We start from the raw sequence: 27,873 nt of genomic DNA on the forward strand, positions 1-27,873 counted from the left end.
CTGGTTTATTGCTTCTTTTTAAATTTTGTTTATAGTTCTTTTTGGCACACATTCATAAATCAGTCTGATCTATCATGTCTTTTATGTCTTTAGCATTTGCAATCATGATTAGAAAGTTCTTGTGACTATTTAAATATTCCTCTTTGTTTTTTATAGTATGTCTACAGTTTGATTTTATATTTAAATATTTAATCTATTCTGGTGTATGCCTCAATGCCATTTAGCAAAGACTCACTCGTCATTCTGCTGGTTTGATAGGCTGCTTTTGTTCAATATTAACCGTTAAAACAATTCTTTCCAGGTCAACCTATTTTCCAGATGGTAACAGTGGATTTGGATGAAGAAAATACTCCAAATTCTCAGGTCTTTTATTTCCTTATTTCTCAAACGCCATTACTGAAAGAAAGTGGCTTCCAGATTGACCATATTAGCGGAGAAATACGACTCTCAGGATGCTTAGATTATGAGGTAATGTGGATTTTATTATTTAAAAAAATGAAATGTATTCTCTATCTCTGAGCTCCAGACTTAGGATTTATGGTTGTAGTGGAAAACCCTCCGTGGCTAGCCTTGGTATTGAAATTGCTATAATGGATTATTACTTTATTAATACTTCTCTTTGCTGTATTTGAAGGGAGTGACTGTTCTTTTCCTTCCCACACAGACCGCTCAACAGTTTACACTACTAATTGGAGCGAGGGATTTTGGAGAACCATCCTTGACATCCACGGCTACCGTTCATGTTAATGTGCAAGAAGGCAACAACCACATGCCCACATTTATCCAGGACAACGTAAGACACCTGCACTATCTCAAATGCCAAGTCCCCACGTAAATGGCCCTGAGTCCTGGGCTTGGTTCTGCTGAGGGAGTTCTCAGCAGGCACCCACGTTACATGTTATTCTCCAAAATAACGTAAACTAGATGAAGACATCAACCATACTGATACAGAATCATTTAATAATAGACTTGGCAGCTTACGTTTCTTAACTGTTTTGTGTCAGAAACTGTGCTCAGAACCTTACATGCATGCTTTCATTTTCAATTGTTGGGACTAGCACATGATTTCCTCGTTTTACAGACAAGGACACTGAGGCATTGGGAGGATAGAGAATCCATGCTCATTCTACATCGAAGTTTCTCACTTCCACACTATTTTTTAAAATGACCTTATTTATTTTTTCATGAAAGACACAGAGAGAGAGGCAGAGACATGGGCAGAGGGAGAAGCAGAGGAGCCCGATACAGGACTCAATCCCAGGACCCCAGGGTCACGACCTGAGCTGAAGGTAGATGCTCAACCACTGAGCCACCCAAGTGTCCCTCAATCCCACATTATTAATGGGGACTGAGAGATTTGTTGTAGGGTCAGTGGAGACTGCCCAGTGCACTGGAGGGTGTTTAACATCATCTCTGACCTCTGCCCACTAGATGCCCGGGCACCTCCCAGTTGTGACAAGCAAAAATGTCAGACATTGCCCAATGTCCCCTGAGGGGCAGGTTCAGCCCCAGGGGAGAATCTAGACCTGAGCTCTTCACACAACATTGGAGCTCTAGAGTAGGGAAGATGAGCAGGTGGGCTCTGGCTGTGGCTTTCTCAGCCCACCTGGTTATGTATATCAGGGTTCCACATGGGATTTCACATGCTACCGTTCCCTGGGCTTAAAGAAAGCACCAAAACCCGCTGTTTCCAGATCATCTGGAAATGCCACACCACTTGAGATATGCAAGATTACTAACAACACTCAGGATTTGTTTCCTGTTTTGTATATTTTTGCTCCTTCATATGCATTTTTTAACATATTTTTTAAATTGGAGTTCAATTTGCCAACATATAGCATAACACCCAGTGCTTATCCCATCAAGTGCCCCGCTCAGTGCCCATCACCCAGTCACCCCCACCCCCTGCCCACCTCCCTTTCCACCACCCCTTGTTTGTTTCCCAGAGTTAGGAGTCTCTCATGTTCTGTCTCCCTTTCTGACATGCAGTTTTTTAAAGAAAAATATCCATTTTGCTTCTTTCTCCTGATCTCTCTCAACAAGACCTTTCCTGATGACCTAGTTAAATCCCTAACACAGTACCCACTCCCTCCTTCTCATCCCAACCCAACACACACACACACACACACACACACACACACACACACACACTTCATCATATGCTCCCCAAGGATGGAGTTTTGCTGATCCTGTTCATAGCAACTAAGATAGAATCTGGCACATTGGAGCCTTCGTTGAATATTAATAAATGCTACAAACAATTATTTTTAAAAAGTATCATTTTAAAAAAATCTAAATTTGTATAGACAAAGGGTGCCTGGGTGGCTCAGTTGGCTAAGCATCTGACTCATAATCTCAGCTCAGGTCTTGATCTCAGGGTTATGAGTTCAAGCCTCACATTGGGCATGGAACCTACATTAAAAAAAATCTTTAAAAAAATTGTATAGAGAAAAGCTGAAATGTTTTCAAATGAAAACACCTCACCAAACAGTACAGAATAACTGTAACATAATATTTATTGTGTTTGAATATTATTTTGAAAATCTTCTCTGGCTTAGCAAAATGCTCTGTTCTTAAGAGTAAGGGTGGGGAAAATAAGCTCTGTCTTCATGTACTCCACAAAGAGAAATTATCTTGTTATCAAAACTATTGAGTAATAAGCCAAAGTTAGAAAAATGCATTAGAAAAATGATTGTTTTAATCTAAGTCATCATAAGAGTTCTATTTTAGGAGAAGAGCTAGTTTTTTTTTAGGAGCATAAACTGGGATGTGCATTATTATTTTAAAGATTCTTAGAAAAATAGTGCATTGAGTTGGATTTTCAAAGGTATGCAGCTGTAGACACAAGTCACAGGGTGCTGAGCCAGGCACCCTGGCTTCTGCTCGCTTGAGGTCAAGTTCTATAGCAAGAGAGATAACATGGGCACGTTCCTGTGCTAAGGACTTACATTTTCCTTCTTGCTTTCTTTTTCAATGGTGCATCTTTATCTCCATGATGTGGACATGATGGTTGCTTCTTCCAGTATAGGATTCAGATTTCTGAAGGCCGCACAAGTGAGGGTGTGTTGCGTCTTCTAGTCCACGATGGTGATTTGCCATTTACGTCAGCTTGGAGAGTAAAATTTAACATACTGAGTGGCAATGAAGAGGGACATTTTCACATCTTGACTGACCCAGAGACCAATGAAGGGATTTTAAGTGTGATCAAGGTAAAGCCATCAGGGAATGTGCACCTGCTGGGTGGCTACAGGTGTTGGGACCCCTTTCTGCAAGATTCCTGATGCCCACTGTGCACCAAGCACATGAGGTGTGGCGTATTGTGTGTCCCAGTGGTGCCCAGGGAAGAGGGCAGGCAGTGTCATGACCCCAGCTGCTGTGGCCCTTGGCCCTTTTGCCTTCGTGGCTCCTCCCACCAAAATAATATCACTACTAAAAGTTATTTTTGAAATGGTGCCAAGTTCTTCAACATTTATTTTTTGTTTGAGACAAAATAGATTTATATAGGCCCTAAAATGTTTATTTTTTTCTGATGTGATAAAAAACTTTAAGATATTTTCTCTGAGAGTTCATTTTTTTTTTCCTTCTGAGTTTTAAAGACATTAGAATGTGTGCACTGACCCCTAAAAGCATCGTGGGCGTCTGGCACTTCGCTGGCTATGCCTAATGAGGAGCTGGCCCTGCAGAAAAGTATTATTTTCTCCTTTTACTAATAAGGAAACAAAGCCCAGAGATGTTGGGTCATTGTCATGAAGTCACACAGCTGGAGGAGGGGTTCTGACTGAGGCAGTCTGACTCCATTGTTTTTAGTCTTAATTGGTCTCAGGCCAGACCCTGGAGTGACCGAGCCCTTTCTCAGTGCAGGCAGGTCACCCGGGGGTCAGGTTCAAAGACAGGCCTGGGTTGGTAGGTCTGGGGTGGGGCCCTGAGCTCCTGCCCGTCAGAGGAACAGACCACCGGTGATGCCCACAGGCCCCAACCACACTATGAACAGCAAGGCTCTGGTGTACTCGCCGCAGGCCTGGGATTGAATATCTCAAATATTCCTTAGCTTTTCAATCCTTTTAAGTCACTGACCACTTTGCACCCTGAGTAACTATGATCATTAATTTCTGTATTTCCTTAAGCTCCCTTGGTTTTTTTTTTTTTTTTTTTTTTCAGCAGAGCTGCCACATTAATGTTTCATTAGGTTATGGGTTTTGTTGCATTTTTCATTACTCTCTGATGGATGGTAGCTCTTTTCAACTGGGAGGGAGGGGGAAAAAAAGAAACAGAACTCCATAAATGATTTGAAAATGGGATGGCAACTGTCTTTTGATCATTACCAAAGACATAGTAAATAATAAATGAAGTGCAAAAGCCACAAGCTCTGGGTGCGTGATCACGCGCTGAGCGTTCTCCGGCCGGAGGAGCAGCAGGTGCTCACGCAATCCTCTCTCTGGGACTCGCAGCCCTTGGATTATGAAACTCACCCCGTGCAAAGCCTTGTCATCGCCGTGGACAATGAGGAGCCACTCTTCCCCTGTGAGGGGGGCCAGCTCCGCGGGCCCCGGGGGGCAGGGACCAGGGCCACCGTGAGTGTGCAGGTGACGGACAGCAATGACCCGCCAGCCTTTCACCCTCGGAGCTTTGTGGTCAGTGAGGCCGACGGTGCCAGGCCCGGAATTCAGCTGGGAGCTTTCAATGCGACAGATCCAGACGGAGCCGTTGGCCGGATAAGGTGAGAAGGGAGGTGCGGGGCGGGGGGTGGGGGTCGTTTAAACAGAACCGGACACGGACCCGCGGGCCTGCCTGTTGGACACCTGCCCCTTGGCGGGCTGCTGAGATGGACTCCAGCTCGGTTATGAAAATGCCAGAAGCCACCAGGAGAAGGCCTGCGGGCCCACGTTCAGTGCTTTCGTCCTTCTACAGCTTTCTCGGACCCGCCAGGGGGAGTGTGCTTGCTCATTTTCCCTTGCATTTAGCACACTTCGCTTTTGTACCGTTTTTCCTGTATTAAAATAATTTGTTATGGGTTTCTATCTCTCTTTTTACCAAAAGAGAGAGGGTTGTAAACCCGCAGCCCTCTGGCTTCTGAGCGACAGAAGTGGTTTTTATTTACTACTTATTTTTTTAAATCATGGTAAAATATATCTAGCAGGAAGTTTACCATTTTAACCATTTTTTTCTGTTACTGTCTTTTTTTTAATAATAAATTTATTTTTTATTGGTTTTCAATTTGCCAATATACAGAATAACACCCAGTGCTCATCCCGTCAAGTGCCCCCCTCAGTGCCCGTCACCCATTCACCCCCACCCCCCGCCCTCCTCCCCTTCCACCACCCCTAGTTCGTTTCCCAGAGTTAGGAGTCTTCATGTTCTGTGTCCCTTTCTGATATTTCCTACCCATTTCTTCTCCCTTCCCTTCTATTCCCTTTCACTACCATTGTAACCATTTTTAAGTGTACAGTGGCATTAAATGGCATTAAGTAGATTCACGTTGTTGGGCAACCGTCCACACGATCCATCTCCAAACTTTTTAATCTTATAAAACTGAAACTCTGTCCTCATGAAACAAGAACCTCCCCACCCTCCCAGTTCCTTTCCCCCGAGACACTGGCAACCACCCTACTATTTCCTGTCTCGGTGATTTTGACTATCTAGGTACTTCATAGAAGTGGAATCATACAGTATTTGTCTTTCGGTGATTGGCTTATTTTGCCGACCACAACATCCTCCAGTTTCATCCGTATTCCACTATCTGCATAGACCACATTGTGCTCGTCCATTCACCTGTGGGCGTACACTTGGTTTGCTCGGTGTTTTGCTTTTCAAAATAAAGTTGCCACAATCCTTAGGAAGGTGGCAGAGTGGGAAGCCCCAGGAATCTGTCTCCCCACCAGAACAATTGCCCTGGAAGAGTCTGTCTCATGCACCTATTTTGGAACTCTGGATTCTGTCTAAGGTTTGCAGCTCCCAGAGAAAGCCTTGGATGCTCAACTACAGTTAATTTGGGTTAATTATAGCTCTCTGCACAATAGTAGCACCCCATCCCTACCCCTAGCAGTGGTGGGCAACTCTATACCTGTTCCTGGAATGGCTAAACATACAGAAGCAAACAAAACAAAACAAAACAAAACCTCTGTCCCCCAAATATCAGAGATCTGTGCTCTGCTCACTGATTGCTGCTTTCACTCCCAGGGGTGCAGACAAATAGGAAGGCAGACATCGGCTTTGCCCCCACTCCCTTGGGGTTGCAGACCCCTTCCCCTACCAGCTAAAGTGGCTTCAGGTAATTGGATGGGCAGGTGCCTTCATTTCCCCAACTTTGTTGTTGGCTTTTTTCTATTTCGAGAGCCAGATGTTAAAGACTAGGACATTTCACAAAGAGCAAAAATAAAATAAACAAAAACAATAAGGAGAAATAGAAAGCCCTGAGAAGGGAGAGAATTTCCTCTCCAGAGTTCCCATGCAGTTAGATCGAAATGCTTCGTGTTCAAGAAAAAAAATTCACAAGGTGCACAAGGAAATAAGAAAGCAAGGCCCATTCAAAGAGAAAACAATAGATCAACAGAAATTGTCCCTGAGAAATACCTGATGGCAGATCGTTGGAAGAAGGCTTTCAAAAAATGGTCTTCACAATATTCAAAGACCTAAAGAATGTTGTGGAGGAAGCCCCGAAACGGTGTGCGAACAAAATGGAAATGCCAATAAGGAGACAGAAAACCTAACAAGCAATGAGAAAGGTGAGGAAAGACTTACTGTCAGAATTACTTCACATGTAAATGGATTAAACTCTTCAAGCAAAAGGCAGAGACTGGCAGAAAGAATAAAACACACAGTCCAATCGGACACCCTCTACCAGAGACTCACTTGAAGATCCAAATGTGCAGACAGGTCAGCTGACACTATACCCCAAAATTAACTCAAAATGGGTCAGGACCTAAACGTAAGAACAAAGACAACAAATCTCAGAAGAAAGCATAGGACAAAAGCATCGTGACACTGGATTTGGCAATGAGCTCTTAGATGTGACACCAAAGACACGGATAACAAAGGAAAAAAATAGCCAAATTGGACCTCATGAAAATCAAAACATTGTGTGCATGAGAACACACTATTATTCACAGAGCACAAAGGTGACCCACAGGATGGGAGAAAATATTTGTAAGTCCTATATCTGATTAGGAATTAATTCCAGAATATATAGAGAACCCCTAAGATTCAAGATCAGAAAAACACAAACAACCTGATCTAAAAGTGGATACAGGACTTGAAGAGACATTTCTCCAGAAAAGATATGCAAATGGCCAATCGGCACATGAAGGATCCGCAACATCACTAATCATCAGGGAAATGCAGATCAAAACTACACCTCCCACCCATTAGGATGGCAACTATCAAAAAACCAGAAAACAAGTGTTGGCAAGGGAGAGATGGGAACCTTTGTGCATGTTTGGTGGGAATATAAGTTGGTGCAGCTGGTGTGCAAAACAGTATGGTGGTTCCTCAAAGAAAATTCGAAGTGGAACACCATATGATCCATAGTTTCCCTGCTGGGTAGATACCCGAAGAATTGAAAGCAGGATCTCAGAGAGATATTTGTATGCCCTCGTTCAAAGCTGCATTATTCATGATAGCTAAAATGCCAAAGCAACCCAAGTGTCCATTGAGGGAGGAGCGGAGAAGCAAAATGTGGTGTATACGTGCAGCAGAATGTTATTCGGCCTTAAAAAAGCAAGGACGTTCTTCAATATGCTGCAACATGGATCAACCTGCAGACATTATGCTAAGTGAAATATGCCAGTCACAAAAAAACAAATTCTGTGTGATTCCACGTCTGGTTTTCCATATTACTTGAGATAGGACCTGTGTCTGCTTATGACATATTTTGATTTGCCTTTCGATGTGACTTCTTAATTCTAAAAATTGCATGTGTTTCCTCCTACAAGATATAAACTGGCTTATGATCCGGCAAATTGGGTCACCGTAGATGAACTCTCAGGGACAGTTACCACCAGGCAGCAAATTGACCGAGAATCCCCTTATGTAAATGACAGCTTTTACACGATCATCGCACATGCTGTTGACGACGGTAAGTGTTCACCCAAAACTGAGGCGGGAAGTGTGTTTCCTTGCTTCCTGGGGGAAAATCATACCAGTGAGACTCTTTCAGTGCAACTGGGAAAAACATATAAAATAAACCTTGTTTGCACTATGCATCCATACTGGCAACTATTTTTTCACAAAAATTTTTGAAATGGCAGACCAGGGACATGGGAGGAGGGGTGGGACTCACTCAGAAGAGATGATTAGGCCTCTGAGGAAGCTGCCATGAGACCCAATGTCTGTCCATAAAGCAACTCTTTAGCTCTTCCTCAAAGCTGGTGGTGTGTGATAAATATTTAGCACGGTTTCCCTGAACTTGGAATGGCTTATCAGCTCGGGTAAATGTGACCGCGCAGGACAAACTTGTCATAAACCAGGGCAGGCAGTGCTCTGAGCACGTTACAGCGCTTTTCTCTGTGATCTCCTGAGGTTGGACTTTGAAACCTGCCAAAACACAAAGTGGAATAAATAACAACTCTCAAATAACTTTAAGAATTGCGTTCAAGGAAATCTGTGAGTCGAAGCCCAGGTTTTAAGGGAAATGTAGGTGTATGTCCCATCGGTGTGATGAACTAGCAGGAGGTCGGTTAGGAAGATGTTACACCTGTGTTCCTAATCAGTCCTAAGTGGGGAGAGAGCAAGGATGGGGGGTCCATCTTCCGGGCACCTGAAGAAACAACGTAGTGAGGTCCACAGTACCCACTGCCAGGGTCCCCTTTGCGAGACTGTGATGCAAGGTGACAACCAGAGTACCGATGTGGACACAGCCAAGAGGCAGGGTGTTTCTATCACCATGTCACACCCGTGTCACTCCTGTCCCACTCCCTTATTTACACCTGACATGATTCATGCCGGGAAAAACGAATGATTCCATATTCTCCCCTGTTCTACAGATGATTGAGGTGGCAAGGATTTTGTTAACATACCTTTCCCAGATATTCTGAATTTTCTTTTTCCTCTTAAAAAAAAAAGATTTTATTTATTCATGAGAGGCACACAGAGAGAGAGGCCGAGACACAGGCAGAAGGAGAAGCAGGCTCCCTGTGGGGAGCCTGACATGGGACTTGATCCCAGGACCCTGGGATCATGCCCTGAACCGAAGGCAGACGTGTAACCCCTGAGCCACCCAGGTGTCCCGATATTCTGAATTTTCAGAAAAGCAGGAAAACAGAGCAAGCACCTAGGGGAATGCTCATTCTCCAGGGGTTTGCATGCATCGAGCAGGCTCTTTACTTAACAAGCAACCCTTCCCGGAACACCCCCACTTCCAGGCCTCCCCCCAAAGACAGGGACAGGGACCCTGATGCTTTTCCTGTCGGACGTCAACGACAACGCCCCCGCTCTGCATCCCCATTCTCGATTCCTGGAGCTCTGTGAGTCTGCAGCAAACCAGAGCCTCCTCCTCTGGGCAGAGGACAGTGACCTGGAGCCCTACGCAGACCCCTTTACATTTGAATTGGACAATTCGTGGGGAAGTGATGGAGACGCGTGGAAATTGGGGAAAAACCAGGGTGAGTATTTGTCTTGGCCTGGGACAAAGGATGGAAAATAACCTGACTCTGACCCAGGCCAAAAAAAAAAAAAAAAAAAGGGATTTTACTGGCTTTCATAACAGAGAAAGATGCCAGCAAAGCCTGTGTCCTAGCAGAGCTGGGTCTAGCAGCTCAAGGGGCCTCCCTGGAGGATGTGCACATCCTCTGCCCTTCCCTAGGCTCCTTCATTTTCAGGGGGGCTCTTCTCCGGGGTGGCAGGGTGGCTGCTGGGGGTCCCCAGGACTCAACCTAGCACCTGGCAAGAAGATTTGTATCATGGTGCAGCCTGGGTCAGGGGCCCCACTGATTATTGCAAGTGGGAGTTGGGAGGGCAGATGCGCTGATTGGCTGGTTCTGAGTCCATGAAGGGTCTTGTTGGGGTCTGGGTGTTGCATCTCCTGGTCTGCATGAGCTGATTGCCCAGGAGCTGTGGGCTCTCCTGAAGGAAGATGGGGGTGCTCTTACCGGGAGAAGCCACTGCATCCCCTGCCAACATTCTCCACTGAGCTTCTATCTGCATCCATAGAATGTAGCATGTTTTATTTAGATGAAACTGTGGGCTCATGTTTACAGTTTCCAGACCCAGAGTGTGTAGTAAACCATTGAACTTTGCTCCCCGAAGAGCTTTTTGGCCTTTGCCCTTGGCTTCTGGGAAGTGATCTCTAGGCCCTTGGGATGTCTTTCCTGAAAGGAGTGTCTTTGTTTACCTCAGGTCTCATGCCAATCAGATAGGGACTTGATTTAGGGTGCAGGCTTTGGGTCATGTGGGCCTCTGTTGATCTCTGGCAGCGCTGGGGACCAAAGTCAGCCATTGGGTGGCCAACCAGGTCAACATGACGGAGTCTTGAGAAAGATCCTGGGGCAAGGCTCAGGGGAGCTTCCCTGCCTGTCAGCACTCCAAGCATATCGTCACCTACTGATGCAGGAAGAGATACTGTCCTGACTCCATGGGAGGCCTGGGAGCCCTGCACTGGGTGCTTCTCTGGACTCTGCCCTATGTGTGTCTTCCCTTGGCTGATTTTAATCCATACCCTATTGCTTGACGAACCATAACAATGAGTATACACCCTTCAGTGAGTTCTGTGGGTCCTTCTAGAGGATTTTCAACCTTGAACATGGTCTTGAGAACCTGGACCTGCAGCTGGTGTCAGGCAGACGTGAGGGTGGCCTTGGAGACTGTCTCCTCTGCCTTCAGAGTTGGCTAACTTTTGTACAGAGCCATGGCACATGGGAGGGACTTAGTAAACATCTGTTGAGTTGATGAGCAAATGAGCAAGACAATCACGTAACGCTTGTTTCCTTTGCAGGTCGGTCAGTTGAACTTTTAATGTCGAGAAGCCTCCCTCCGGGTAATTACTCAGTGCCACTTTTCATCGGAGACAAACAGGGCCTTTCCCAGAAGCAGATTGTCCACGTGAGGATCTGTGCCTGTCTCGGTGGAGTCACGTGTGCCGAGCCATTGGTCGCGGTCGCAGGACCCGGGCTCCTCGTGGGTGCCCTGGTCCCTCCCTGTGCAGCGTTCATGATCCTGGCAGGTCGGTAGCCTGCAGGCTGTCCTGGCGATGCGGCTCCCCTCCCCAGGCCGCTAGCCAGCGGTGTAGAGTCCTCTGTGGCGGGGAGCAGAAGATGGCAGGAATCAGTGGGATGCCTTGAGGATGACCCCAGGCTCAGATCACACATTCCCAACCTGGTCAGACATGCTGCCTGTTGGGTGAAAGCAGCTTCTCCTATTCAGTAGGCAGCAGTTTATAGCAACGACCCCATAGATGAGTGCTGTGGTTCGCAGGAGCGCTAGGAGCAGCCGTGGGCAGGTATCTAAGCTCCTGGGCCTGGAAGACGCAAATAAGAAGGCTAGATTTTCAAATAAACCATACAATATTATTGGTCGCAGGGTATTAATCGACATAACCAAAAGTTATCTAGCACCTACGTGTGCCTAAGCCGTGCTGATTCTGCAGCTACAGAGACGACCGAGACACAGTTCGACCATGTCCACTCATGGCTGAGTTACCAGTTATCAGAACAAGATCCTGTTGAGACCTCTGATGAAGACGGGCTGTCCAACTCAATCCCCTGCTCTGTCTCGTTGTAGCCACTCTGCTGTTCCTGCTGCGATGCTATTTTGTGTCTGAAGCCAAGCCCAGACGCCCTGTCGTGTGTGAGGAAGGCCAGCAGACCCTGATCCCATATAATGATGAGAGCAAAGCCATTTCAACCCAGGTAGTGGAGAGTAATGCTTCGTGTTTCCTAACAGTGAAGTCCGTCATCCACGGGCATATTTTTCCATTCATGGAGCTCGCCCCCCCCCCCCCATCATTTCTTTACATTCACTCACATTTGAGTAGCAAGTGGGAAAAAGATTATCCTGTAAACACTGTCTAGCTCAACTACATCGAATTATTGTTTTAGGTCAGGAATTCTCAACTAGGGGCAGTTTTGCCTTCCACCCCCTGCCCCGGGGGACATTTGGCAATGCCTGGAGACAATTTTGATGGTCACAACTTGGTTGGGGAGGGAGACATGCTTTTGGCTTCCAGTGGGTACGGAGAGGCCAGGGTAGCTGCTGACCGCCTACCGTGCACAGGATGGCCCCACCACAAAGGAGGGGCTGGGCCAAAGTACCCTGCAGTGCTGGGATGGGGAAGCCTCGCTTAGAGGGGGGTGGTGTTCACCAGGTGGGCTCCCCCTCGATGGAAAGTGTGTCAGGCTTGCTATCGAAACACCTGGGGTAGTGGTGAGGCACAACCTGTCCCTCTAGCCTTGCCTGGCTGGGGCTGGGCACAGAGCTCACTGGCCTGGCAGGGCCAAGAACCGGGCTCTGCGTCTCCCCAGCTCCACCTCACTGAGCATGTCATTCAACCCCGCATCCTCACCTGTGAGCCAGGGACGATAAAAATCAGCCTTACCGATGGGCTGTGGATCAGAGCCGAGGTGCCTGTGAAGCATCTCCCCCCGCCCCCTCAGGCACCAGGCAATCAGCAGGCAACTGATGGATTTTCAAACCTGCTGCAGCCAACGCCGACCTTGCCGTGTGTCCTCCCAGCAGCCGGGGAGATGAAGGCAACGAGATGAAGGCCCTGGGAGCTCTTCACCTGGAACTAAGGGTGCTGGATCTAGAAACAGAAAGCCACAGAAATCTGTCCAAAGGGAGCACCGTCTGTCCTGCACAAGAGGGTCTGGGTTGCCCCCCCCCCCCACTGTTGGCTTAGATCTCCACCCACGATTTTCTCCAGAAGGACGAGACATGTTGCACCAAGTGAGATGCTTTTGAGAAAAGACAATCCAAGCAACTTTGGCATCATGCTGGAGTAAATAGGGAGCTATGCTAAAAAGTGATTGTGGTGGGACAAGCAGGGTCGACGAAGACCCCTTGGGTTCTTCTCACATTTCTTTTCCTTCTGGCATGATGGGAGGTGGAAGGGACAGCCCCGGGCAATGGTACGGGTGTGCGTGCCCTTGTGCCCATGCAGAGCGCTTTGGGCCCTTCCTGCTGTGGGACCCAGAAGGCAGGAGGTATAGACCAAACTCTCCAGAGAGCTGAACCCCCCAGAAAAATCCTCCCACTGTGCTGTTTTGATTAGTTCGTGTGATTCTGAGCAGGAAACCATCCTGACCAACAGCAGTGCTCCGTGGGGCAGACCAATCCCTGGCCTTGGGCGGCTCCACTCTGCTCGGAGGCTCAGTCACCCAGGAAAATGCACCCGGGGGCTGAGCTCAGGCTCCGGCGGGGTCAGGGCTGAGGCAGCTGGGCTTGGAGGACACCAATGGGGACGTCGCCTCCCCAGGCACTGTCTGTGGGCATAGCCACGGTGGAAGAGGTGCGGATGGTGCCCGGTGGCATTCATGTCGGCCAGTGGCTCTGTGGTTGTCTCTTGAGGAGGAAGCAGCTAGAGAAGCAGAGTGTGTGGGAGGGAAGCTTGGTCACCGTGGAGCTGGGGCAGGCAGGCTGGGGGCATCTGGTGGCAGGATGGCACCAGTCCAGGGCCAGCTGCAAGACGGAGGAGAGGGGCCCATCCAGGATAAGGGGCCTCTGTCCCCTTCTTGGCCCAAGATGTTTTCCCCATGTCTTCTAGTCACAGCTCAGGACATGCCCCCACTTCTACCCTCGTATTTTTAGGGCTCTGAGGCCCAGAATCCAACAAATCTGGGTTTGCATTCCAAAACTGTGGCTCATCAGACACAGAAGCTACTTAATCCTTGGCTTTCATATATAAAGAGACGTTAGCCATGTTCCCTCTCAGGTTTACTGGACAATTTAATCAAATAACATGTGAAGTCTTTAGCGTAGGCCAGGGCATTGGCCTGCACGCAGTGCAAGTGGCTGCTGATATTACTATTATTTTTTTAAATATTTTATTTATTTATTCATGAGAGACACACACAGAGAGATAGAGATAGAGAGAGAGAGAGAGAGAGAGAGAGAGAGAGAGAGAGAGAGGCAGAGATACAGGCAGAGGGAGACGCAGCCTCCATGCAGGGAGCCTGATGTGGGACTCGATCCTGGGTCTCCAGGATCATGCCCTGAGCCGAAGGCAGATGCTCAACCATTGAGCCACTCAGGCGTCCCTGATATTACTATTATTAACAGTAATTGCTAATTACGTCTTTGGAACTATTGGTAAGTGAGCCCATTTCAAGGCTTACACACTCCTCCTCGGCCATCCATCTGACATGACACTTCCACGCACATACGCACATCCAGGGACACTCCGTGGTCTTGGGAGGACTCGCTTCATCCAAGACGCCGCTGCTGATTCCACCACCCTGTCGTGTTCGGGCACCGGACACCCCCTGATCAAGATGATCTGCAAGATCGCGTGGATGCCCCTGCGCCCGGGAAGAGAAATCTAGCCCCAGCAACATTTGGGCCCTCGGTGGACAGGTGTTGACCGAGAAATGAACGAGACCGTGCACACAGCACCTTCCAACCCCGGGGACTGCGAGAGCATCGCCACCAGCCCTGGAAGAGCAGGGCCTTAGGTTTTGAGACCCCGTTGAAACAGGAGACTTTCTTTTTTTTACCATCACTTCCACGAGACACAGAACAACAAGAAACTCCACCTCCCGGCCAGAAATTCCAAAGGTGTCCTCTGGATTTATGGGATGGGTGTATTTTCCAGGCCCTGGAGGTTTGGGGGTTGGTGTCGATACATGGTGGGGATGTCATTCCTTGCTCTCTGCTTTCATGTCTGCCGTCTGTAATTTCAAGCCCGTCATACTTCTTTCCATGTGTCCCACAGGGAAGGCCGGATCAGGTGTCAGTCCTGTTGCTCAACGCAGCCGAGGTTGGTGCCCAGCTGGGTGCTCAGGTAAGCGTGGCCTCTCTGCTGCTTGGGTTTAGACGGAGACGTGGCTTTGTGGCGGGCCCTTGTGGCAGGGAACACCCACCCACACCCCCGAGGTTCTTGTGCCAGCCCACACCACGCCTCCCTGAGCCCAGCCTCACCTGCTAAGCCCCATGACTCCATGCACCCTAGCAAGTCAGCAGCATCAGGGCCCCCCATGCCCAGACTTCAGCCTGGCCAATGCCACCTTCAAGACCTTTTGCCGCATGCACATGCCACTTACGCTTGTGTACTTTGGACCATATTTCTTTCTCTAGATGGACTTCTGTCCAAATAAAGTACCTTTATTTAAACAGGACATTCTATGTTTCAAACAAACAAACGAACAAACAAACAAAAACCAGTTTTACTGGTATGAGGAGCAGAGAAGTGGAGAATAGACATAATAGAAATGGAGCCTGTACTCATTCTGGGTGGAGAACGCTCCCTGCCAAAGGCACAGGGTGTCTGAGGAAGGCAGGGCTAGGAGAGCCATGCTGGCCCCAGACGGAGACACCCCCCGCCCCACACCATCAGGAGTGGGATGAGGAGTCGGAAGGGGAGTGATTTTCTCACCATGCAATTCAATGTCATTTAAGCTCACGTTCCCAAACTGGTTAAACCTCCCTTCTCTACACGGTAGGTGATCCCACTTGGGAAAAAGCGAGTTAATTCAGGGCTGCCATAAATTATGGAGCAGGTGCCTGGCCGGGTCCAGTGGGCATTCCGTCCACCCATCCGTGCTCCCGGGGGGGGAGGGCGCTCTTTCCTGTCCTGCACACCGATGCCGTGTGGGCTGGGCCGGCAGTGGGCACCTCCTCCCTGACCGGTCTGTTAGCTTCCAGAGGCCAGACGCATGGCTCCCCATAAGCACAAACCCAGCTCCAATTCCCTGCCCGCGCCCCGGGGGGTGCACCCGGCAAGCACAAACCCACGGACACTTCACCTGAACCCCTGGGGGAGGGTGATCATGTTTATCCATCTACAGGGGAGGAGGCCGAGGGGTCCCTGGCTCCTATTTCTCCATGTGTCTGCGGGTTCCCTTCACGGTGGCCTGCAGAAAGTCACTGCACCGACGGTGACTGGTTCACTGGGCTGCCTGCCATTCACACACCTTCCCTAAGTTAAGTCATCACATGATTTATTGGGCAACCTGGTATTTTAAAATCTGCTGCAAAGCATGGACTGTCTTTAACCATTGTTAAGATCCATTGCCTACTTTATTCTGTTTGAAGTTTTGTTTCCTTGTTGAAGGACCTAATAAAATCATAGAGACCCAAAGCAGAAATTGCCGACAGCCTCATCCCTAAATCTAGGCAGTTTCATTTGTCTGCGTCACTGGCAAGGTCTTCTGTGCGCACGTACTCGATGTTACGGGTAGAATGTTGGGGTCCCCACCGGAGTCTCGGCCGGCCACGTGTGGCCTTTCCAGAGTCTTCTCTCGCATCTCTCCACCTTTCCTCTTCCACTCCCGTTCCCCCTCTCCTCGTCGTAAGGCCAGCTTCTGTGTGCATGCGGGTGCAGGGCAAGGGAAGGGCGTGGAAGGACACACACGCATTATCTTCCGAGTAAATCAGCATTTCCCCCTAGAATCCGTGTGACACGCTACCACCGGCGGCGAGGGCGCTGGACCAAGAATACTTTATCACGAGGACTCCAGTGCATTACGGAAGTTCCCTGCCTGCGGTAAGCCCCCTAGTGATTGACAGTTGGTTCCCTTGAGAGGTGGGTCTTCTAGAAGATTCTGTGGTACTTGGAGAACGAATGCAGTCAATGAAAACCTTCCCATTTAGCTAAGGTTACTGTTGGTTAAGAGTCATTATCTGAGAGTCCTGATCAAATATGATGCTTTTTATTTTATTTTATTTTATTTTTTTATAATAAATTTATTTTTTATTGGTGTTCAATTTGCCAACATACAGAATAACACTCAGTGCTCTTTTTAGAACACCCACAAATAAATACCTTTCCTCATGTCCATCTAAGGGTGCCCGAGATAATCCGTAAGGTTACAGGATTACAAGATTGGCTTTGGCCCCAACCAGATTTCAGGCCTCCTGCCAACTGAGCCCCGACATCCTCCTGCATCAAGTCTTCATACACTCTGTGTACAAATTCTAGAACTATTGCTTTGCTTTTTAAAATGATTTTTCTGCTGGGGAAGCAGGGTGGCTGGCTGGCTCAGTTGGTAGAGCATGTGACTCTGGATCTCAGGGTCATGATGGGCATGGATCTATTTTTTTAAGGCTTTATTTATTTATTCATGAGACACAGAAAGAGGCAGAGACAGAGGCAGAGGGAGAAGCAGGCTCCCTGTGGGGACCCCGATGTGGGACTCGATCCCAGGACCCTGGGATCACGCCCTGAGCTGAAGGCAGACACTCAGCCACTGAGCCCCCACCTCCCCAGGTGTCCCTGGATCTTACTTTAAAAAGTAAAATAAAATCTTTAAAAAAATAAAATTACATGATTTTGCTGAAATAATTTGGCTCATAAGTTGCAAAAATAGGTCAGGGAGTTCCTATGTACTCTTCACACAGCTCCCCCCAAGGATAACATGACCATAACACTTCATCAAAACCAGAAATCTGACTTTGGCATAACATTTTTAATACAGGTCTCAAATAGAGACCTTATTTGGACTTCTCTACTGTAAGTAGGTATTATTTCAACAAAAAAAAATGTGCTTTTTTGGCAATTACTAAAAGAGATATTCAAGGTTCAAAAAGCCACAATTTTTGTGATGGAAAGCTTCTAAAAAAGAAGTCAAGATCTGTATAATTTCATTACCTTTCCTCAGGCTGCGTTTGAGCGAAGATAAAAATGTGCTATTCTTTTTTTGCACAAAGATGATGCAACGAACCCACCCTTGAAAAGGCTCGTGCATTCACAAATGTGTCCCTCTGGCCTTGGCAGGGCTGGCTTCACGGGCAAGGACGGACTGGTCAGTCAGTCACGGGGCCCTGTGCTCAAAAGGGCCCTGTGCTTGGTTTAAAGCTCTCTGGTCACCATCTTGAAAGTCTTAATATTTGGACAAGTGCTCCTACATTTTTAATTTTGCCCTGGGACCTGCAAATTACATAGCCGGTTCTGAGTCCTAGGGAGGAAGTTACCTCATTCAAAAATGTTGAGGCACAAAGTGGGCCTTACTGGGCTCTCATGGACCAAAGGTGAGACTTCAAAATCTCCTATTTTCATACTCCTTCCCCACAAAGCAGCCATAAAGCTCGCCCATGGATTTGTGCTATGAATAGTTATGCTGCTATCACTAGAATTATTATACCTTCAGTGTAAAATTCGAAAGCAAGGGACGTCTGGGTGGCTCAGTGGTTGGGTGGCTGCCTTTGGCTCAGGTCGTGATCCCGGCATCTGGGATTGAGTACCTCTCGGGCTCCCTGCATGGAGCCTGCTTATCCCTCTGCCTGTGTCTCTAAATCTCTTTCTCTCTGTGTCTCTCATAAATAAATAAATAAATAAATAAATAAATAAATAAATAAATAATAAATCTTTAAAAAAATTTGAAAGCAATATGATTGCAAGATTTTCTAGTCACATATATGTATCCTTGGGTAATTTATATGAAATCAGTAACATTCCATCTTTGTTACTTTTGTTTTACTTATTTATATTATTTCACCCTTTTAAATTCAAGGGTTGTGGCATGCTTTTTGAGCCACGAGGAGTAAAAAGCAAATATTCTACTCTCGTAAGTACAGATGAAGCTATTACTGTGGAAAGGGTTACCTTACCTAGCCCGGGCTGCTCCCGGGCTAACCTCCAGGGAAAGTCCTGAAAATTAGAAATTTGAAAAAAATACGCCCAACATCCAAATAAACTAAAAGGAGGCACGAGTGTGGAAGAATGAATTAGAAGGAATTAGATAACACACCTAGACTTGGAAGCCTTCAGTTTTTAGTCGCTGGCAAATTCCTTTTGCTGCTCACTCGCTAAGAACTTGGCCAAAGCCTAAATGTCCTTCTGTCTCCTTCACAGGCTTATGGAAGTTTTGAGCTAAGGGGGCCTCTGGTCCATTTTGTTCCTAAACCTTTTCAGCAGCCACATTCTTCTGCTCAAAGGAGATCCTGGGAAGAATGCCGTTACAAGTAAGGCAGATAAGAGTAGCTTCTTATCAGCATTCATTTTGAGTGAATAAATGTCCAGTGACATTTATAACACACACCAAAGAAGTCGGTAGAAACAGTGGATCTGCTGGACACACACAAAAAAAACATAGAAGGTGGATGTTGTGGATGAAGTTGGCAAAATCACATTATCTTAGCACCTAATTCATTGCCACACATTGATATAAATTGGTTGTTAAAATAGAAAGAAAACTTGGATTTATACCAACGAGCAGGTTCAAATATTATGTTTTTATGTAGCTCAATTCATAGTATTAGGATTTCCTTTGATTAAGCAAACAGGAGATGAAAAGCTTCCTTCAAGCTTCATAAAAGCAAATTATGAAGTTTTTGCTTTTGTTAACATGTTCGGGGGGACTCCACAAGATGTCAACTATTTTCTGTTATATCATAAAAATAACATTAAATATGTTAAAATAGTTTGCAAGTAGTTAAAATGAAATTCAAGCACTCCTACTGGAGAGTCTCTGAGGACGCAGGGGCCCTGGGGACAGGGTCTGAAGCTAGTGCCTCCGTGCAAAGAGGCGGGGAAGCTGTGCTGGTAGTTGGGGGGGGGTACGGGGGTACATGCTGTCCCCATTGGGGGCCTGCAGCTGGCTCCAGGCGCAATGGCCCTGAGCCTCCCCAGAGAAGGACGTCCTCCTTCTGAGGAGGACCAGCGTGTGACCAGGGAGCATCTGGGGAAGGGCCCAGGTGGCAGGAAGGACGTGCACCCCCAGGAGCTCCCTCTGAGAGGCCGCAGGAGCCAAACCGAGTATAGCGTCTGCAAGCATAGCTCCCCACGCCGGGGGCCGGGCAGCAGCAGGCCCTCAGCGCTGCAGGTGGAGGCCACACTTGCTTGCTATTTAGTGCAGGTCACTTGGCGTCATGCGGCGGCCACACAGATGTGCGCACAGATGTGTGTGTATCATATATGAACATGTAAGTTCATACTATACATGGGCCTGTGAAGTTATGTATTTATGCATAAAATGGCCCCAGACTTCATCATTTTCACCCGTCCTCTGGGGTGCAACAAGTGCCCCGTACCCAGGGATGATCAGAACTCACTTCTGTGTTTTATTTATTTTTCACTTCCATGTTTTAAAACACAAATCGTATTGTGGTGCTGTCCCATTTGAATCTTCCCAAAGGCTTCCTGGTGACCTTGGGATGAAGTCTGCAGCCTTGTGGACCAGGGTCCTGTGGGCTGCTCTGGCCTCTGCTGGCCTCTGACTCCGGGCTCTGGTCACCATGTGCCCCTGCCAGGCCGCGGGCGTCTGCTGGCCCTGCCACCTGGAAAGCCCTCCTCGCCTGTGGCCCTTGCGTTGCCTTCTCCTGTTCCTCCTCCTCCTGAGAGGCCTCCGTGACCCCGGCTAGGTGGGGTCGCCCTTCCACCCCCGCCCGTCACGCTGGTCGCGCTCCCCCCTGGCGTGCTGGCCCTGTACCTGCGCGAGCCTGGAGGCCACCTTGCATTTGTGCCCGCGGAGCCTGGCTGGCCCGGCCCCGGTGCCGCCCTGACTTCCACGACTCCGTGTGCGATCCGTGGGCTTCCGGGCGCCCCCCCACCCCGCTGGATGCCGCGGGTGCTCCCTCACCGCGTGCCCCGAGCCTCGCTGGCCGCAGGCTCGGATGTGCACACACTTGCTGAGTGAAGGGGCGAAGGGCTCGCGCAGCGGGGAGCAGCGGGTGGAGGCGCCCCTGGAGCAGCCACTTACCGGGCGGAGCTCGTGCAGCGTCCTAAGGCCTGCTGGCTGCTTCCTCCCGGCTCCCTTCACCCCCAGAAGCCACGGCACTGAAAGGCCTGGCGTTGACACCCGCCGGGCCTCCCCGGCCTCCCGACACACACAGGACACATGTGCGCAGTGTCCTTGGCCGGCCTCCTCCCTGGGGTGGCCCCCCACCCGGGAGCGGGCCTCTCCAAGCCGCTGCAGACACCATTGGGGCGGGGGGCGGAAGGGGGCTCCTCAGGGGTGTGAGGATTCCGCTTGTTTGCCTTGCAGGCTTCCCCGGACACCGTGGTGCCCAGACGATGCCTGGACGCGAGGGCGGGGATGATGGTGGAGACCCTGAGTCAGGTGGGCTGGGCTGCCCTGGGCCCGCGTGCGCCAGCTGTGGGCTCTGCTCCTGCCTCTGAGGCCCCGGGACCCTGTTCCCTGAAGCCCGGTGATGCTCCTGGTGGCCCGTCCCCTGTCTCTTAGAAACCATGCCCGGTGGGGCCGCAGGCTCATGGCCGGAGGAGCCGGGGCCTCCCCATCTGTGCCCTCTGGTCCCCGTCAGTCCCCAGCGCAGGGCTCCATGCCTCCATGAGGCGCCCAGGCCACGGGGGGGCTCAGTCCCCCCCAGCCCTGCAGGACAGACAAAGCCACGGACACTTTCTGCAAGTAGCAAAGCCAAGTCAGGCAGTCCAGGCTCCTTCTGGAAGGAGCCACGTGTCCTGCAGAGTCGTGGCTGCTGCCAGTCGCTTCACCAGGAAGACGCGGAGGAGGTGCCCATCCTGAGCTGGTGCAGCCCCCGTGAGAATAGGTCCATGTCCCCGACCCGCAGACGACAGAGCAGGAAACGTGTGCTCAGGGACGTTGCCCAAGGGGGTCGAGCTACAAGGACGCAGATCCGAGGCTGGGCACGGTGGGCCCAGGGTGGACCCCTTCTCCTTGAGGGACCACCCGATCTCTGACCGATGTGGAGAAGGCACGCCGCCCCGTCCCGAGCCTCCTATAAAGGGGCCCTGGGACCCCCCAGTGCACACCAGGGGTGATGCTGGGCGCGGTCGGATCAAGTAGCCGCATGGACACAGCACATGGTGATGGTCCCCAGCACCCGAGTCCACACACGGCTGACCCAAGTGGACTGTGTGGACAGGGACAGGGATCCCTACCCTCTGGCCGAGGCCTGTCCTCCTGCGGCCGCCGGGCGGGAAGGTTTGCTGGGTGCAAGCCCGCAGCTCCGGGCTCGGTGCTATCAGAGGGGAGACACAGATGCAAGGCCCGCGTCTTTCCCACGAGCCTTCTAGCGTAGCGGGGGCTTATGATGAGTCATTGATCTTACGGGGCCTGACGGTCGCTGACTCAGGGTGCGGCAGCCGCTGCTCTGTCGTCAGCCTCGGGAGTTTTGAAGCTGCGAGTGCGCGGCACAGACTCCACGGCAGGTTGTGTGTCGCTCACGCACACCAGGCCCGTCGTTAATTACCCATCGGGCCGCGGGGAGGGATGTGCGGGGGCTCGGAAGGCCGCGGCCGGAGCACGTGTGTGTGCGTGTGTGCACAAGCGTGTGAGCTGGCAAGGCTTCCCTGCTCCCCATGGCCCAATCCCATTCCCGGGGGAGCAGAGGCAGGTGGGGACCCTCCTGTGGGCGCCGCTACACACCGGCGGGCACGCAGAGCCAGAGGAAGCGGGGGACCGCTGGCTGGGAGCTCGGGGACACGGGTCGGTGGCCTTGGGGCCCCTCCTTGTCCTCCGTCAGGCATTTGCCCTCCTGCCTCCTGGCGCTCTGGGCCCTTTGCTTCCTAGAAGGTTCTGGCCCAAACCGGCCGCACCTTGGCTGGTGCGAGGCGCGGGGTCAGAGGGCACCCTCCTGGCAAGTTTGAAGGGAAGCAGGTGAAAGCCCTTTAAGCTGGTGCGTCCACCCTACACACGTTGCCTGAGTCTCTCAGGCCAAAACCAGGAAAGTCTTGGCAAGATAGGACTTGGCCCCCAAGGGTGGCTGAGTCCACCCAGTGGAGGCGACTGTGCAGGGGAAGGGGCAGCAGGTGCGAGTGGCAGGAGTGGAGGTGCCAGGGCGTGGATGCGGGGTCGAGCCCAGGGAGGGGGGCGCAGGTGGTAGGGAGCTGGGGCGCTTACCCCGGGACCCCCACGGCCCCCCAGGGCGGCGCTCTCCCCATTTCCGAGTCCGGGAGACCTCTGGGATGGCCGGGGACAGGGGACAGCCTGCCACTAGCACTGCACCCAGGGGTCCCTCCAGCGGAGCCTGGAGGAGTTGGACCCGGCACTGACCTTCTCTTGCCCTCCTCTCCTGCAGAAGCTCTGTGGTGTGGACGCACTCGCAGGGGACCGCGGTGACCCACCTCGCATCTACGCAGAGGAGGGCGAGGGTGAGGGAGCAGAAAGCCTCAGTTCTCTTGGCGGCTCGGAGCCTGACCCCTGGGCTTCGGAGACAGCGCTGCTGGAAGAAATACACCCGAAGTCAGGTGTTCCTTCCTGAAAAAGCACATTTTGGAGAAGTGGACTAATGCACGGAGGGCGATCACTGCTCAAGGACCGTCTTCTCGACCCTCCTCCTCCTCCTTACATCACTCCTTGCCCTCACGTGGGGGTAACCACGAGCCTGGACTAAACGCTCTGGTATTTTCAGAGCAGATGTCTTGGAACCAAAGCAAAACGACAGGTCATGCTTATTATTTTTTTATTTTTATTTTTATTTTTAATAAATGTGATTTGTCAGAGTTTTTAGAGAAATCGTCATTTAATTGTGTAATTCCTTCTATTAGCAGCCCCACTCTGAGGGGAAATGAAATGGAAATTTGTAGATTCCCCAGCAATTTGGTAACAACCGGTAATACTGCGGAAAAATGAAAATGTATTTTTTTTTGTGAATATTTGCCTTTCTGTAGTTATGATTCTGCTTCAATGTAAGTAAGAAGATAAACAGGGAAATGCCTTTTGTAATATTTGTGATCGATATTTTTAGTGGTTGTCAAGAAATAAATGTTGGTACCTTTTTACTTTTTGAATAAATATGTTATCATAAGACAAAGGATCACGTGTAACCCTTTAAAAGCAGTACGCACCGCAAAAGAAGGAATGGGCACAAGGTCGCTTGCATTATTATCCCCTTACTGCTGGTTTAAGTGTGTGTGTATTGGGGGCGGGGAGATTGAGTTCTTTTAAAATTCTTTTTAAAAATTCAAATAGCAGGACATACACCGTATAAATTGTCTTCTTGTCTGAGTGAAAGATGCATGGCACAGGACAAAAGGGGTGCGGGTTCCTGACACCATGAAGCCTCACGGGTCTGATTCCTGGACCACCTTATTCTGGACTCAAAATGAGAGAGGGTTTTATTTTATTTTATTTTATTTTATTTTATTTTATTTATTTTATTTTATTTTATTTTGTTTATTTTATTTTATTTATTTATTTAATTTATTTTATTTTATTTTATTTATTTATTTTATTTTAGTTATTTTATTTATTTATTTTATTTTATTATATTATTTTATGTATTTTATTTTATTTTAGAGAGAGAGGAAGAGAGGGAGAAAAAAGAGGGGGAGCGGCAGGTAGAGGGAGAAGCAGGCTCCCCGCAGGGCAGGGGCCCCACGTGGGACTCGATCCCAGGACCCCGCAGCAGGACCTGAGCCTAAGGCAGACGCTTAACCCACTGAACCCACTCACGTGCAGCAAGTTTCAATATGTGTTGTTGAAGCCACTGCTCTTTTGGATTTTCCGCTACCCGTGGGCAAATCTAATCTTAACCGATACAGAAGAAAGCAGCGGGAGGAACGCCGCACAAGCAGCAGCACATAACAGTGATATAGTGAGAACGATGGTAATAGTAATAAAAACCGATAAAAACAAGAGAATTTGCTTGTCTGAGTCACTTAGGAAACAGCTAAGCAAAATTGTAAATGCCATCAGGACGCTTTAGTAAGCACAGTGGATATCTAAAAGTCTACGGCCACGTCCTAAAAATATATTTGTATAATAGATGGATGTGATCCTCGGGGAGCGCCCTCTCGCCGCGCCCCGGGCCGAATCGGGAGAAACACGAGTGCGCCGTCGGGGCGGCGACTGTGACGTCAGGTGGGTTAAGCAGACTCAGGATCACGGCTTCCCCTTCTTTCTGAAGGAGCCGCACAGGTATTTAGAGAAGCATCAAGTGTTCGTGCGCGGTCACCTCACTGGGTACCGGACAAGGAAGAGAGACCATCTCCAAAGCGGCGGGACGTTGGCCTGACCTGTGTACCCCAGCGGCCCCGCGGCTGCAATGATTCAGACAGTCCAGGCCATTTTCTGGGTAATTTGGGATAAAAGTAATTTTTTTAGGAAACTATAGGTGTTGAGACTGAATTGTTGACAGGGGTGGGTGGGGGGTCATTAGGCCTTCCTGGATCTGAGGCAACGGTCAGGGAACCACGGCCCTCCATCTGCTCTTGCGAATAAAGCTTTATTGGCACACGGCTATGCCCTGCCACCGTCTCCGTGTCATCGACGGCCGCTTTCGTGCTGTCGCAGCAGAGCCGCACGGTCCACGGAGCCAAACAGAATTACTTCCTGGCTCCTACAGAAAAAAGCATGCCAACTCCTTGTTGAAGGCGGCCTCTCCTCCTCTTCCTCCTCCTTCTTTTCTTCTTTTCTTCACTCCATATCACATCAAATATACGGAGCTGTATCCAGACCCTGGGTTAAAAACAAACACGTTGCCACATACATTTTGAAAGGTTTTAAACAAGTTTGCTTTTGGCTACGGGCAGCTTGTTTTGTTTACTACTGGTCATGAAATCTTGGCAGTTGTGCATATTTGTGAATTCTCGCGTTATGAGATGCTCTGCAACTAATTGTTTTCAAAAGTAATAAAATACTGATGAAAAATTCATGAATGCTGAATTTAACGATTAACAAGGAGAACAAAGTATCGTATTTTGTAGATACTTAATTAGACATTTATTAATTTTAATTTTGCTATTCCCTTGGTGTATTTTGAAGCATATATATATATATATATATGTATGTATATATATATTTTTTCTTTTACCCCAGATCTTGACCATTTTCCTTTCATCTCAGGCTTTGGGGGTATGATGTCCAGGAGAGAAAATGGCCCCGTTGGCATGGCTATGAACACACCTGGCATACGGCCTTTCCCTCTAGGATGTTGGTCTATATTATATAACATTACTTTCCCCAACGACACCCAAAGGGAATATTCATCAATGCTCTCCCCACAAGTCTGTTCTCAAGTCTATGTACAATTCTTTAAAATTTTTTCCATTAGAGGGACGCCTGCGTGGCTCCATCAGTGAAGTGTCAGCCTTTGGCTCAGGTCGTGATCTCGGGGTCCTGGGACCGAGTCCCGCATCAGGCTCCCTGCTCAGTGGGGAGCCTGCTTCTCCCTCTCCTCCCTGCTCATGCTCCCTCGATACATCTGTCTCTCTCTCAAATAAATAAATAAATAAATAAATAAATAAATAAATAAATAAACAAATAAAATCTTAAAAAAAAAGTTTTCCGTCAGGCTCTCTGCATGGAGCCTGCTTTTCCCTCTGCTTGTGTCTCTGCCTCTCTCTCTCTCTCTCTCTCTCTCTGTGTGTCTCTCATGAATAAATAAATAAAATCTTAAAAAAAAAGTTTCCGTTAGAAATGTCAGCCTCAGGAGGTTTTGGTGAAAATGTTGCCTACAGAATTCACATATATTCGTGAACTAAATCAAGTCTTATTAATGGCAATGAAGAAAGCAATAAAACAGAAACAGTAAATATTTTCAGGGAAAATGTGATTTTATTAAGAGCATTAGCCTCTGAATTACTTAGCAGTCCAAAGATAGCTGCCGTCCGGGAAGTTAAATACTTATTTTGCATTTCATCAATTTTGGTCTCCCATTTGCATTAACAATCTCATTGATTTTATGGGGTTTTCATCGGAGGTGTTTGTTTTGCTCACTTTTATGATTTACTGAACACAGAAGCTCTCTCAGTTAACCTTGCTCAAGGGATGCACTAGCCTGAGAACCCTCACTTTACGTCCCCGGGAAGCAGGCGTAGCAACAGCCCCCTCCTCAAGGAAGGTGCGTGGGCGGAAGACAGCACACCTTGTCTGGTAGTTGTGTTCTTGGAAATGTGCGTGTCAGAGGCCGGAGGACGAGGATAGAGGATTCTGGAGCTGGGGAGAAAGAGAGACGCTGGCCCTGAAATCTGACACATTAGCAGAGACTGCTAATTGCCCCAATATCTGTTACTCTGACTTCTTCAACAAAAGAATCTTGAATTTTCTGCCATCCGGAATGAGAATGACCTCTCCACCCTCCCTTGAGCCAGGGCTGCCCATGGGACTACGTTCTGGCCAACAGAAGGCAAGTTGGGGGAAGCGTCCTTGGTGAGTGGAGATGGGTCTATCTCTTCCCCTCTTCCTCTTGTGGCGGGATGGGGATATGATGGCTGGCGCCGAGGCAGCCATCCTGGACCTTGAGCCAGTAGAGCCGATCCGTGGTACATCAACAGCATAGGGGACGCGTGGGGCCTCCGCTGCTGTGAGCCCCGCTCGACCCATCGATGGACCACCTTGCCCCGTCCGGGGCAAAAGGAAGGAGAATCAAACATCTTGTTTCAGCCACTGGTCTCCTCTGGCTTTTCTGACTCCGTCACTCACGGGCAGATCTAATCTTCGCTGGCACAAAATGAAGGAGCAAGAGCCGCGAGCTGCAAGGGGCAGAACTGAAACACCTGGCGCTGGCTTAGGGGCTGCGGTCAGGTGGCAGGGACCCGGATCGTGTGGGCTGGAGTCCTGCGACGGTGGTGGTGGAGACGGGAAGCACTCCGTGACAGCCGGCCCCGCCTGTTTTGACGAGCAGCCCGTGTTCCGACCTAGGGTTGAGGGGGTAGTGACAGGGGAGGCCGTAACGTGGCGGTGTGGCGGCCGCTTCCTGCCGCTGTCAGCATTTGTGCACCGTGGACGTGGCCCTGGTGATCCGGGTTGACCGGTAGCTCGGGAACTCGGAGCCTGGCAGGGTTGAGAAAGCAACGGCTGTGTCTCTCAGGTGACAACAGTAACTGGGATGCTTTCCTGCCAAGCACACACTTAGCGGAAAATAAAACTA

General features: G+C 49.2%; 1 protein-coding gene across 1 annotated transcript in view; it reads left to right on the forward strand.

Moving 5' to 3' along the window:
- CDH26 (cadherin 26) overlaps positions 1-20,717 on the forward strand; it is a 36,745-nt gene extending 16,028 nt beyond the window's left edge. Inside the window, exons 6-17 of the mRNA XM_072799736.1 lie at positions 302-468; positions 665-793; positions 3,024-3,209; positions 4,449-4,717; positions 7,929-8,071; positions 9,357-9,596; positions 10,925-11,152; positions 11,710-11,837; positions 14,858-14,926; positions 16,532-16,627; positions 17,858-17,885; positions 20,443-20,717. Of these exons, the coding sequence (XP_072655837.1) occupies positions 302-468; positions 665-793; positions 3,024-3,209; positions 4,449-4,717; positions 7,929-8,071; positions 9,357-9,596; positions 10,925-11,152; positions 11,710-11,837; positions 14,858-14,926; positions 16,532-16,627; positions 17,858-17,885; positions 20,443-20,717 (1,958 nt within the window). The remainder of the gene's footprint in view (positions 1-301; positions 469-664; positions 794-3,023; positions 3,210-4,448; positions 4,718-7,928; positions 8,072-9,356; positions 9,597-10,924; positions 11,153-11,709; positions 11,838-14,857; positions 14,927-16,531; positions 16,628-17,857; positions 17,886-20,442) is intronic.
- Positions 20,718-27,873: the final 7,156 nt, after the last annotated feature.

Source organism: Canis lupus, chromosome 26, assembly GCF_048164855.1.
Source record: "Canis lupus baileyi chromosome 26, mCanLup2.hap1, whole genome shotgun sequence".
NCBI lineage: Eukaryota > Metazoa > Chordata > Mammalia > Carnivora > Canidae > Canis > Canis lupus.